The sequence below is a fragment of the Plecotus auritus genome (assembly GCF_963455305.1).
Source record: "Plecotus auritus genome assembly, chromosome: 7".
Classification (NCBI taxonomy): domain Eukaryota; kingdom Metazoa; phylum Chordata; class Mammalia; order Chiroptera; family Vespertilionidae; genus Plecotus; species Plecotus auritus.
This window is the reverse complement of record NC_137774.1, coordinates 32,798,401-32,810,500: the sequence shown is the minus strand read 5'-3', so window position 1 is coordinate 32,810,500 and position 12,100 is coordinate 32,798,401. Positions and strand designations below refer to the sequence as shown.

At 38.9% G+C, this 12,100-nt stretch overlaps 1 protein-coding gene across 11 annotated transcripts in view; it reads left to right on the top strand.

Moving 5' to 3' along the window:
• Positions 1–12,100, top strand: part of NF1 (neurofibromin 1) — a 242,644-nt gene that overhangs the window by 56,151 nt on the left and 174,393 nt on the right. For all 11 annotated transcript variants that reach the window (XM_080680674.1, XM_080680681.1, XM_080680682.1 and 8 more), the window contains 2 exons: positions 2,800–2,990; positions 10,020–10,126. In XM_080680674.1, the coding sequence (XP_080536800.1) occupies positions 2,800–2,990; positions 10,020–10,126 (298 nt within the window). The remainder of the gene's footprint in view (positions 1–2,799; positions 2,991–10,019; positions 10,127–12,100) is intronic.

Here is a 12,100-nt window from a genome sequence, read left to right as displayed (position 1 = left end):
ACACACACTGTATCCTTAGGGAAGAGAAGTATTTAAGATTATAGGCCACAAAACCCTAAGGATAATGTTTTAAAACTCTTTTATTGCCCTAGCCAGTTTGGCTTAGTGGATAGAGCATTGGCCTGTGGTTCAATTCCGGTCAAGGGCACGTACCTCTCGGTTGCAGGCTCCTTCCTGGCCCAGGCCCTGGTCAGGGCTCGTGCAAGAGGCACCCAATCAATGTGTTTCTCTCACATTGATGTTTCTCTCTGTCTTTCCCTCTCTCTTCCACTCTCTCTAAAAAAAATGGAATGGAAAAATATCCTCAGGTGAGGATAAAAAAATAAATAAATAAAATTAAGGAACAATTCTCATTTAAAAAAACCCAAAAACCTCTTTTATTGACCTTTGGCCATATTCCAAAAATGTGAGAGTGTTTTTAAGTTTTCAACTTAAATTGAGGGTGAGCTAGTTCTGTTTTAGCTTGGTATTTTTTGTTAATTTATGATATGCTATTGTTCATCCTATATAATAAAAGGCTAATATGCAAATTGTCTCCTCAACCACGAGTTTGACCAGGGGGTGGGGCCAGGTGGCCAACTGCCAGCGCCCCCCCCCCCCCCGCCAGCTCTGCCCCTGATCGCCCCTGTACCCCGATTGGGGGACTGGGCCGGCCCACCAACTGCCTGCGTCCCCTTCCCCTGCCGGCCCTGCCTGATTGGCCCTGATGGCGGGGCCTGCCGGACCCCACCTGTTCATGAATTTGTGCACCAGGCCTCTAGTTTATAAAATGAAAGGGCTATTAAACAGGATGGTGGCCTTGTGGAGGTGGACAATTTTAAAAATTGGAATCACTCTTTGTAGTGGTCTTATTGTTTTGATTGTATATACCGTTGTATTAGCCACTCTCATGTTTGAGTAGGGTGGTTTATTGTCTCTCTTAGTTCTACAGCTTTTCTCTATTAATGTTTGTAATTGAGAGTTAATGGTAAGTGTGTTTTGGAGAATGATATTATTGGCCTGCTAATTTGGTACTCTTTGGAGATAGCCTAATTGAAACTCTAATAAGTGGGCATGGTAAAAGTAATATAATGCACAAAATATATCTTATTTTGCTCTGCTCTACAATTAATTGAAAATGTGTAAGATTTTAAAAATAAATTTATAATTAAAAATAATACATTTTACATTATTGAACAATTGTGTTAGATTGCTATCAATGATTTTATGGTTGTCTCTTGATTTTCATTTTTTTAAATCAAAGTAAGTTGAGGAAGTTTGAGATGAACTGAGCCTACAAGTACATGTTTACCTCATAAGTAGTTGAAACATCTAGTGAAAGTGAACAAATACTTACCAATATCTTATAAGTAAGATTTTATAGAATTTGAGGAATCTTAAATACTTTTGTTCCTGTATCTATGACCATTATTCCAAAGATTGACCACTTACACAATTTTTATTTGTATATAATTGGAGTTATTTTCAACATCTGTATTGTTTGGTTAGCCTATAAATGAGAAATAGACATTGTAACTCAAATTTTATATATTTTGGGATATGTATTTATTTACTATCCATATATTTCAGTGTATTTGAATCTGAAAGCACTTGGATTGTAATTACATAATTGAGCATAGCACACAATTATACAAACTTTTGTTCTGTCATCATGCTTGGTTGGTATTATCAAAATTGTCATTGATATATGGATACTAAAGCTGTTAGGTGAAAATTGATGTGGGACAGTATATCTGCAGGATAGCTTATCCATTGATTGATTTGTTAATTGTAAAGGAGAGATTTATTTTACCAAGTAGAGATTTTGGTGTTAACACCAAAGTTATCAAACTTGGTGTCATTTACAGTGTAATCACCTGGCATTATGTAATCCTAATGTGATGTAATTTGAACTGTAGTGAAGTACTAAAGTATTTAACCTGAATGATATCAGACCTAGGCTTAGGTTCCACGTTACAGAAAATACAGTAACTAGAATAACAAATTGTCACATTTGTTAAGGCAACTGGGCTATTTTTTTAAAAAAATGTCAGTGTTATAGAAAATAAAGATGATGTATATGGAGGGAGATAGTTTTAGAATAAAGAAACTAAAGGAACACAATCATGTTGCAATCTATGAACCTCTTTTGAAGCAATGAAAAGTCATTTGGGGGGTTGTTAGGGAAATTTGAGCACAGATTGGGTATTAGCTGATACAGGGGAATTGTTTATTTTCCATTGATGTTATGATTGATTGAAGTTATATTGGAGAATGTTCTTATTTTTAAGAGATGCTGGAGTATGCAGGGCTGAAGTATTATGTTTGTAACTTTGAAATGGATTAACCAAAACAATAAATAATATTTATCTGTTTTGGTCAATCTACTCAAAGGCAGGTGTGATGGCCCATCTAGGAAATTATTTGGATGTTGAGACAGATGACACAATTCACTCACTAAGGAATATGAGTAATGTTTATTTAGAACTCACAACAAACTGGGGATTCCCAAGAGGCGGAGGATTTGATAAACGGGACAGGCAGGAGTGGGTGTGGGGGGCTAAGGAAGATGGATGGATGGGGGCTGGACTTTCATTGTGATTAAAGAGGCGAAAGATGGAACCATCCTTTTTATTAGACTGACTGTATATATAGCAAGCATGATGAAATATTAACAATTATTGAATCTAATTAGGTGATGAGTATATATGGGTGTTTGTTATTCTATTTCAACTCATGTGTATTTGAAAATGTTCATAATAGAAAATATTTACATGTGAATTTAAGGAAGTTTTAGAATTGTGATTATTTCTATTTCAGCAACCAAAGGACACAATGAGATTAGATGAAACAATGCTGGTCAAACAGTTGCTGCCAGAAATCTGCCATTTTCTTCACACCTGTCGTGAAGGAAACCAACATGCAGCTGAGCTTCGGAATTCTGCCTCTGGAGTTTTATTTTCTCTCAGCTGCAACAACTTCAATGCAGTCTTTAGTCGCATTTCTACCAGGTTAGTGTGTAAATCTACATAGGACTATTGTAAGTAGTACACATTTTAGAAGTTTTTCTTATCATCTGTATAAAAATTAAAAGTTGACAGAAATGAGTTTGACCTTGGCTTTTGTAGAAATTTTACTTATTGATTTCGTTGAAGTTTTTATTACTGTGATAGTGGTGTGTATAATTAAATATGAGTACTGTTAAAAAATCAAGTCTAAATTTTAGAAAATGTTACCCAGGACCAGGCTTTTTTCCCCTTTAAACACTAGGAATGAATTTTTGACTTTTTAACATATTATTTCTTTAAATGAAATTAACCAATCTGATAGAATAATTGACGAGTACTCAGAATTCTAATGATCTCATAGCTCTACTACTTATCACAAACGCCTAAGTTATAAAACAAACAAATAAACAACTCCCCAAACCAAAATATCCCAGAAATATAAAAGCACAAGGAAGAGAATAATTGTCAAGTAGAAACCTCCAGAAAGTGGTCTGTGTTTTAAGTTTACAAACTGCAGAAACTCCCATTTGTTGAGCATTTGCAGAGTGCTGTTTTAGCCTCATAGTATCTTTGAAATGTATGTGATAACTCCCCAATTTACAGGTAAGCAAACTAATACTCAAAGAAGTTATCAAGACAGTTTGCCAAAATGGAGGACCCATAATTTCTAAGATGGGCTGGCGTCAGAGTCTATTAGTGTTATTATACCAGGTTCGCTACTTCCCTCTACTTCTGTTTTAACCACATTTTGATGACATTTCTTTTGTAATATATATTGCTATGCTTTAAAATTGTATGATAAAATCATCATGTGATCATTAGTTGTTATATCCTGAAGATAGAGAAATTGGTATACATGGTGCAAAATGGAATCGAATTATAATTGACAGTAGCTAGTAACTCTGGAACTTGCTTTCATGCATATGATTTGTCTTTCTTATGCAAGTGGAGTCGAATGGATCCTTAATTATGACCCAGTAGGAAGTATAGCATGAATAACTTAGTGATTCAGTGAATCAAAGAATAATACTGAATAGAGAAAACAATCCTCTTTGCTTATTGGTACCTGTATCTTTTGACATGTCTATGTTGTGTGAATAGTGGACTTTTATCAGTCAGAGATATTTATTCTTCAGTAGTTTTCTAATGGGTGTGAATGAGAACATGCATCATAATTGAGAATTTGTACCATGGTACTTTGGGGGAATTGGCTAACTTCAAAAACCTGCAGTCTTTTAAATAAAAATTGGCATTTCTATAATCACGATGCTAGACAATATTCTTTTATCTGCTCACAGAATTCCCAGTACAGAGAAACTTAAAATGTTATTTAATGGTACAGTATAATTGATGATGTTTGGTAATCCTATATAATAAAGAGGTAATATGCAAATTGACCATTTGCACAAGATGGCCACCCCCATGTGGCTACACGATGGCCAGCAGGGGAGGGCAGTTGGGGGCAACCGGGCCTGCAGGGGAGCGAGGGCAGTTGAGGGGGAGCAGGCCTGCAGGGGAGGGCAGTTGGGGGCAACCGGGCTGGCAGGGGAGGGCAGTTTGGGGCAACTGGGCCTGCAGGGGAGGGCAGTTGAGGGGGGGCCGGGTTGGCAGGGAAGGGCAGTTGGGGACGATTGGGCCGGCAGGGGAGGACAGTTGGGGCGATTGGGCCAGCAGGGGAGCAGTTAGGTGTTGATCAGGCTGGCAGGGTAGTGGTTAGGGGGTGATCAGGCTGGCAGGCAGAAGTGGTTAGGGGCAATCAGGCAGGCAGGCAGGCGAGCGGTTGGGAGCCAGCAGTCCCGGATTGTGAGAGGGATCGGGCCTAAATTGGCAGTCAGACATCTCCCGATGGGTCCCAGATTGGAGTGGGTGCAGGCTGGGCTGAGGGACCACCCCCCCTGCAGTGCATGAATTTTGTGTACTGGGCCTCTAGTGTTTATATAATATACAATGTCTTCATGAAATCTTTTGAGTGATAACATTTTCATATTCTGGGGAATCATACACTGGTTGAAACAGCAAGGTAACAAACACCTACGGAATCGGAGGTGCAAAAATAATAATAAACAAAACAAAACAAAACTCCTTCTTTGCTTAGGTGACTATTAGACCAGCCTTACTATATGAAGTAATCTTACATTGAAGGTAGAAAATGATCAAAAGAATACAGTGTTTTTTGTCTATCCAAGCATGATTTGTTTCTAAAACAACAAAAGTATAGATTTGTACACTGATTGATGTAAAATTCACTTAAGTCTAAATAAAAGAGTTTAAAGTTTTCTTTTTTTAATAACAACTACAGACATCAGATTTTGAAAAGATGGTATTGCTAATCTATTGAATTGTGCTTTCTAATGAGGCATACTCATTATTTCAATTAGTATAAAAAGTGTAAGCAGTAGAATGGAATTACTAATTTTTATATCTGCAGAGAGAGAGATGGTAAAGAAGCACAAATACTGCATGATCTTATTCATAATATTAACTCAAATTGTAACCATTTAGTTTAAAACTGATATTAATCATCACACTAAACCTTAGTTGAAAATGAAATTAATCTCACTTCTTCCTTCTCAAATCCTTTCATTGCTTTAGCCTATAGATGTATAGCTAACATTAAAATTACTCTATGCACTTACACTAAAGCTCTTCATCTCATCAGGGTAAGAATAGCTGAGCAGTTCATCACACTGGGAATCAGAAGGTCCTCATTACTGATTAAAATGCTAAAAATTCCACAGCTGATGCAAAGAGCCTAGAAATATGGAATATGACTCCTTAGGAAACACAACTAAATAAATTTGAAAAGCTGGCTCTTGTGGTTGTTTGTGAAAAATGGAAGAAAAATTTAACTCCTTTTATAGTCAGTTATTTTCATAGGAAGGGATACTTTGTGAATTTTAAACATCATTTCTGAAGCAGATAAATCGAATAAAGAGTAGTTTGAGCAAAAGAAATGAAGTAGAAAAACCTGTCACTACAATATCTAGAAAGGCCAGGTAAACTGAACAACAACAGAATGGTATTTAAAATATCTACACTAATAAAAGAGAAACATGCAAATTGACCATCACTCTGCTACGCCCACCAGCCAATCAGGAGCGAGTATGCAAATTAACCCAACAAAGATGGTGGCAGCCATGGAGCTAGAGCGAGTAGGAGGTTTAGGTTGCCTCGGCGATGGAGGAAGCCAAGCTTCCTGGCCGGCCCTGGCCTCTGCTCAAGGTTACAAAGTTTCAATTATAAAAGATAAATAAATCCCAGATACCTGCTTCCAACCGGCCCTGGCCTCTGCTCAAGGAGGCGCTGAAAAAAAGAAAAAGAAAAAGAAAAAAAGGAGGGGCTGGGAGCCTGGATCGCCAGGGGGCGTGGCCAGCCTGAAAACAGCCCTCATCTCCTCATCCAGGATAGCCATACTCCCATGGGGTGAGGGTCCCCTCTGGGGGGCTTAGCCAGCCTGCAAACAGCCATCAGCCCCTCACCCAGGCTGGCCAGGCACCCCAGTGGGGACCCCCACCCTGAAAGGGGTGTGGCCAGCCTGAAAACAGCCCTCAGCCCCTCACCCAGGCTGGCCACACCCCCATGGGTTGAGGGTCCCCACTGGGGGGCTTGACCAGCTTGCAAACAGCCATCAGCCCCTCACCCAGGCTGGCCAGGCACCCCAGTGGGGACCCCCACCCTGAAGGGGGTGTGGCCAGCCTGAAAACGGCCCTCAGCGCCTCACCGAGGCTGGCCAGGCACCTCAGCGGGACCCCCCACCCTGAAGGGGCTGTGGCCAGCTTGAAAACAGCCCTCAGCCCTTCACCCAAGCTGGCCACAACCCCCCCCCCCCCCAGCAGGGACCCTCACCTCATGGGGGCATGGCCGGCCTTCAAACCACCACAGGCCCCTCGCCCAGGCTGGCCCATGCCCCAAGGGAACCCCCACCCTGATCCGGGCCACCCTTCAGGGCAAACCAGCTGGCCCCCACCCATGAACCAGGCCTCTATCTATATTAATAAAAGGGTAATATGCTAATTAGACTGGGAGACCTTCCAGGAGACCTTCCGGATGTTCTTCTGGACAAAACCATGGTGGCGGGGCTGAGGTAGTGGTGGTTAGAGGCCAAGAGGGGCGGGCAGTTGTGGGTGATCAGGTTGGTGGGGCGCAGGGCCGTTGGGGGTAAGCAGACCAGCAGGGGCGCCAGTTGGGGGTGAGCAGGCCATCAGTGGGGGTCAGTTGGAGGTGATCAGGACAGCAGGGGGAGGCAGTTTGTAGTGAGCAGGCCAGCAGGGGGGCAGTTGGGGGCGAGCAGGCCAGTGGGGAGAGAAGGTAGGGGCGAGCAGGCCAGCAGGGGGAGCAGTTGGGGGTGAGTAGTCCAGCAGGGGGGTCAATTAGGGGCGATCACACTGGCATGGGGGTGATCTGGGGGGGATCAGGCTGGCGGGGCATTTGGGGGTGAGCAGGCTGGCAGCGGACAGCAGTTGGGGGCCACCAGGCTGGCAGGCAGAGTGGTTAGGGGCAATCAGGCAGGCAGGCAGGCAGGTGAGTGGTTAGGAGCCAGCAGTCCCGGATTGTGAGAGGGATGTCCGACTGCCAGTTTAGGCCCGATCCCTGTAAACCAGCAGTAGGACATCCTTCGAGGGGTCCCAGATTTTCGAGGGTGCAGGCCGGGCTGAGGGACACCCCCCCCCCCATGCACGAATTTCGTGCACCGGACCTCTAGTATAGTAATAAAGTAAAACAAATACCACCCACCAACCCCATCCACCAAGTCCAGAAATGAAGACGAAATGAAAACCAGAGATGGTTTTGAAGGCATGACCTGGCCTTGCAACAAAAAAAGGGTGAAGATGGTTAGGTTTTTATTCTCTCCTTAACCCAGGGATTTGGGGCTAATATCCAAATGATACTGGGTACAAAGCCTGTAACCTAATAATGCAGGGAGTAGAACTGGGGTCTTGTATAAAACGTGACTAAAAAGAGCTATGCTCTCCTTCAAAAAAGGGAGCAAGAGAACAAGAAATGAAGGGAGGGTGAGAGGAAGGGAGGAAAGAAGGAAAAGAAGGAGAGAGAGAGGTAGGGAAGGAGAAAGAGGGGAAGGAATGGAGGGAGGAAGGGGAAAAGGAACTACCAGCACAAGAAGTTTGTTTGCTCTTTCTAAGCTTAGGGTCGGGGGGAAAGTTGCCCAGGGCCATTACCTTATGAGTTTGAGGTCCACATTTATACTACCCACACAATCTGGGTCTGAGAAGTTATAAAAAAAATACATGTCCAGAGCTGAGCCCCTGGCAAAAGCAAATACAAAACCATCACTAGGACACTCCTACAGCCCCAAGCTTTAAGAGATCTCCAAAGAAAATACTGCACTAGAGATGAATTTGCAAAGTTTACAAAACAGAGAGTTAACAATTCACTATAAGAGTTGGCATATACAAATATATGAGGTCATTTAATAATCTTAGAATATAAAGTAATGTTTTAAATTATTGGAGACATATAAGAAGAAATTTAAAACTATTAAAAAGAATAAGAAGCCATAAAAAACCCCAGCAGATTTGTAAAAAAAAAAAAAAAATCTAATAGACTTTTAAAGTCATTGAGCCTTTGCTACTGTTGGTATGTCAAATTAGATATTCCACAGGGGCCCTCCCATTAAAAAAGCAATTAGGTCGAGTGCAGTTGTACAGCTATTCTGTGGAAAAAGCCGCTAATCCTTTACATAAGCGAGTACTATAAGCCCTAGCATATGGCATATTTCAACAGAATAAAGAAGTTATCTTAAGATCTGTAGCTTATATTCCTTCCAAGAAAAGCAAAGATCAGGAATATCAAAAGCGAGCTAATGTTAATTCTAAAAGAAAAGCATCTGTACACAGGTAGAATGGTCCAACACAACCAATTTTCGTGATGTTGATTCATCTATTATATGTGAGATATAAAATGAATCTTTAGAAAGAACTGCCATTCTGGATACTTGTATATTTTAAGTCACCTATTGCTATGCAGCAATGTCATAAGATATCTCTAAATTAAACCATCAGAATGGTATTTTAGGTGAGTGATCATCAGCTTCTATTTCTGGCACAAGCTAAATGAAATAGCAAATGCAGTTGTCTGAAACATGTATTTCATAGATCCCAAGCACTCTGTCCCCTGAAAGGTAAGAAACTGGCATATTCTGGAGATACTTCTATTATGGAAACAGTGAACTAGATTCAGGAAATACACAAAAGTTGTCTATTTTTACATGTGCAAATGCAACAAAATCCTATAAAACAAAGCCTCTGGTGACTAAAAAATTTCTAGAGTTTTCAAAGATGGCACAGAGCAGATGGGACAGGACCGACAGCATGAGATTTCATCATGCTTCACAGAACATCATACACTTTAATACTTATGAATTGTTCATTTCTGGAATTTTTTATTTAATATTTTTGGAGTATGGTTGACCTTGGTTAACTGAAACCCCAGAAAGTGAAACCTCTGATAAGGGGGGACTGCTGTACCACTCATGCTTCTGAATAGACATTAAAAAAATTTATTCATATTTTACTTATAATTTGAAATTTAAAAACTTTTTATTAAAGAACGAAATTAAAAATACACATAGCAGAAAGAAGTGTATTTTGTTTTTATTTTTTTGGGTGCCCTGACCAGGAATTGAACCTGGGACCCTTCAGTTTCTGGGCTGATGCTCATCCACGAGCCAAACCAGCTAGAGTGAGAGAAGAGTATTTTAAATACCCACGTATCTCCTACTGTGCTTCAACAGTTATCAGTATGTTATGATTTTTTAAAAAATAAAAATTGTACATATTTAAAGTATCATTTGATAAACATATACATAGTGAATTTTACTGGATTATCATGGTTTCTTTTATCCTACCCCCTAAATTATCTTTCTTTAGATTTTCATAAATATTTATTCTCTGATTTCTTATATTTGTATTTTCTCTTATAACTCATCATTGGGGTGAGAAAATCTGTTGAATTCAGAATTTTTGACTATCGTAAGACTTAAATTGATAAATTATTTTTGGCTTTTACTTTCAGGTTACAGGAATTGACGGTTTGTTCAGAAGACAATGTTGATGTTCATGATATAGAATTGTTACAGTATATCAATGTGGATTGTGCGAAATTAAAACGACTCCTGAAGGGTAAGTTTAAATGTTTGATATAGCTGCGATTAATCACTGTGGATGAAAAATCAGTATTTTGAATGTACTAGTTGTGTTGAGCTAGAACATGAAAGTGGATTTTATAATGCAAATGTCCCTGAGAAATGGATAATGATACTTATGGTTCAGTAATTTTTGAAACTTTGGAAACCATACAATAGAGAAAATTAATATCTTAAATCTTGGCAATGGAAAGATTTGTTTACAATTTTTGCTATTAATAAAGAGTATATAAGGGTGCTTTTATTTAATATTTTTAGAATTTTATCTCTTAAGGATAGCTATAGGTTTCAGAAGTTACTGTATAGCTTTTGTAGAGCTTAAAGCAGATAGTTTAGCAGGATAACAAAGTTTTATTTCAGAAGCTGAAGGAACGAGAAGGTTGTGATCTTACGATGAGAAGAGGAATTGAGTTGGGAATCTCATTTCTAACATTTCTGTTTTCAGCTCTGTTATTTACTTACAAAGTCTCTTATGCTTTCAGTGTTTAGTTTTACTTCCTTTTAGAACATGTCAATAGTAGTCCCATGAGGGGATATTATAATTCTTGATTGTTATTTTAAATCTTTGGAAAGTGCTTTTATGATGATGTTGATTGAAATAAACTATTAGAAAGAATTGGATTTTTGTGGTAAGTTGGGAAGTGTTGATATAAATCAGTGGGCATTATTAGTGGGCATATATACATTGAGTATAAATACTTAAATTCATTTCACAAAAAAAAATTTTTTAGTTTTATGTAACTTAAATGTGAAATCTTATGATTCACACCACTTTTTATTTTACTTTGTATATTGATTAAGGAATTATTAATAGTTTTTACTGTCTGACCTAAAAGGAGACTTAGTTATATTAACTTTGAAAACCTCAATAGTTCTGCAGTGTAGTTTTCAAAATATGTTGTGTAGTTTTCTTACCATTTGCTTAAACTCAATAACTAGTTCATCAGAGATGTGAAAAGGCTATACTTACTTGGATGAATATTATAAGGCTGTGTTCCATCTTTATTACCCTTGTTCAGAATTTATAATTTTAGGTAATTAACATTATAAAACCAAGCAACAATTAAATCACTTTTCAGTAACATTAATAAAGGGGAAAATGAATTTATGTATGTATGTATGTATGTATGTATGTATGTTAAAATATATTCTTATTGATTTCAGAGAGGAAGGGAGACAGGGAGAGAGAGAGAAACATCAGTGATGAGAGAGAATCATCGATTGGCTGCCTCCTGCACGCCCTACACTGGGATGAGCCCGCAACCCAGGCATGTGCCCCAACCGGGAATCAAACTGTGACCTCCTGGTTCATACGTTGACACTCAACCACTGAGCCACGCCAATCAGGCAAAAAAGAATTATTTTAGCTATTACATCAAGATATGGACAATTGCTTAGCAATTATTTTAAATTACAGTGAACCACCACTCAATTCATAGTTGAAATTTCAAAATTTTAGTATCAAACATTGAGAAGTGAAGGAAGTGAATGATAAAATTTAGAGACTTATATGTTTAAAATTGAAGAAATATAAGCGGGGTTTTATGATTTTTCTGAACTGTTCAGAGACATTTTGGAAATAAATCTAGTCCAGGTTGTTAATGAATAGGTATTTGTTTAAAACCTCAGTTTTCTTAGAAATGTGTAATCCGTAACAATTAATTGAGATGGTTCTCTATGCCCAAGTGAAAAGAAACTAATTGTGTGGATAAATGACTGTTTTTATTGTGGTAAGTTATTCCCATCGAATCCTGCTCCCCCATGAACATAAATTTAGATTCTATGCTGATAAATATGACATATATAAAGGCAATATTAAAATGGCCGGCAAAGAATAGCTCTAAATGACAAGGGTAAAAGGAATAGAAACTTTCCGTAATATGAATAGTAAAAGAAATAATGTGTCTTAAATTCTGTTCAACAGTATATGTTGAGAAACTGTGGAAGAAAC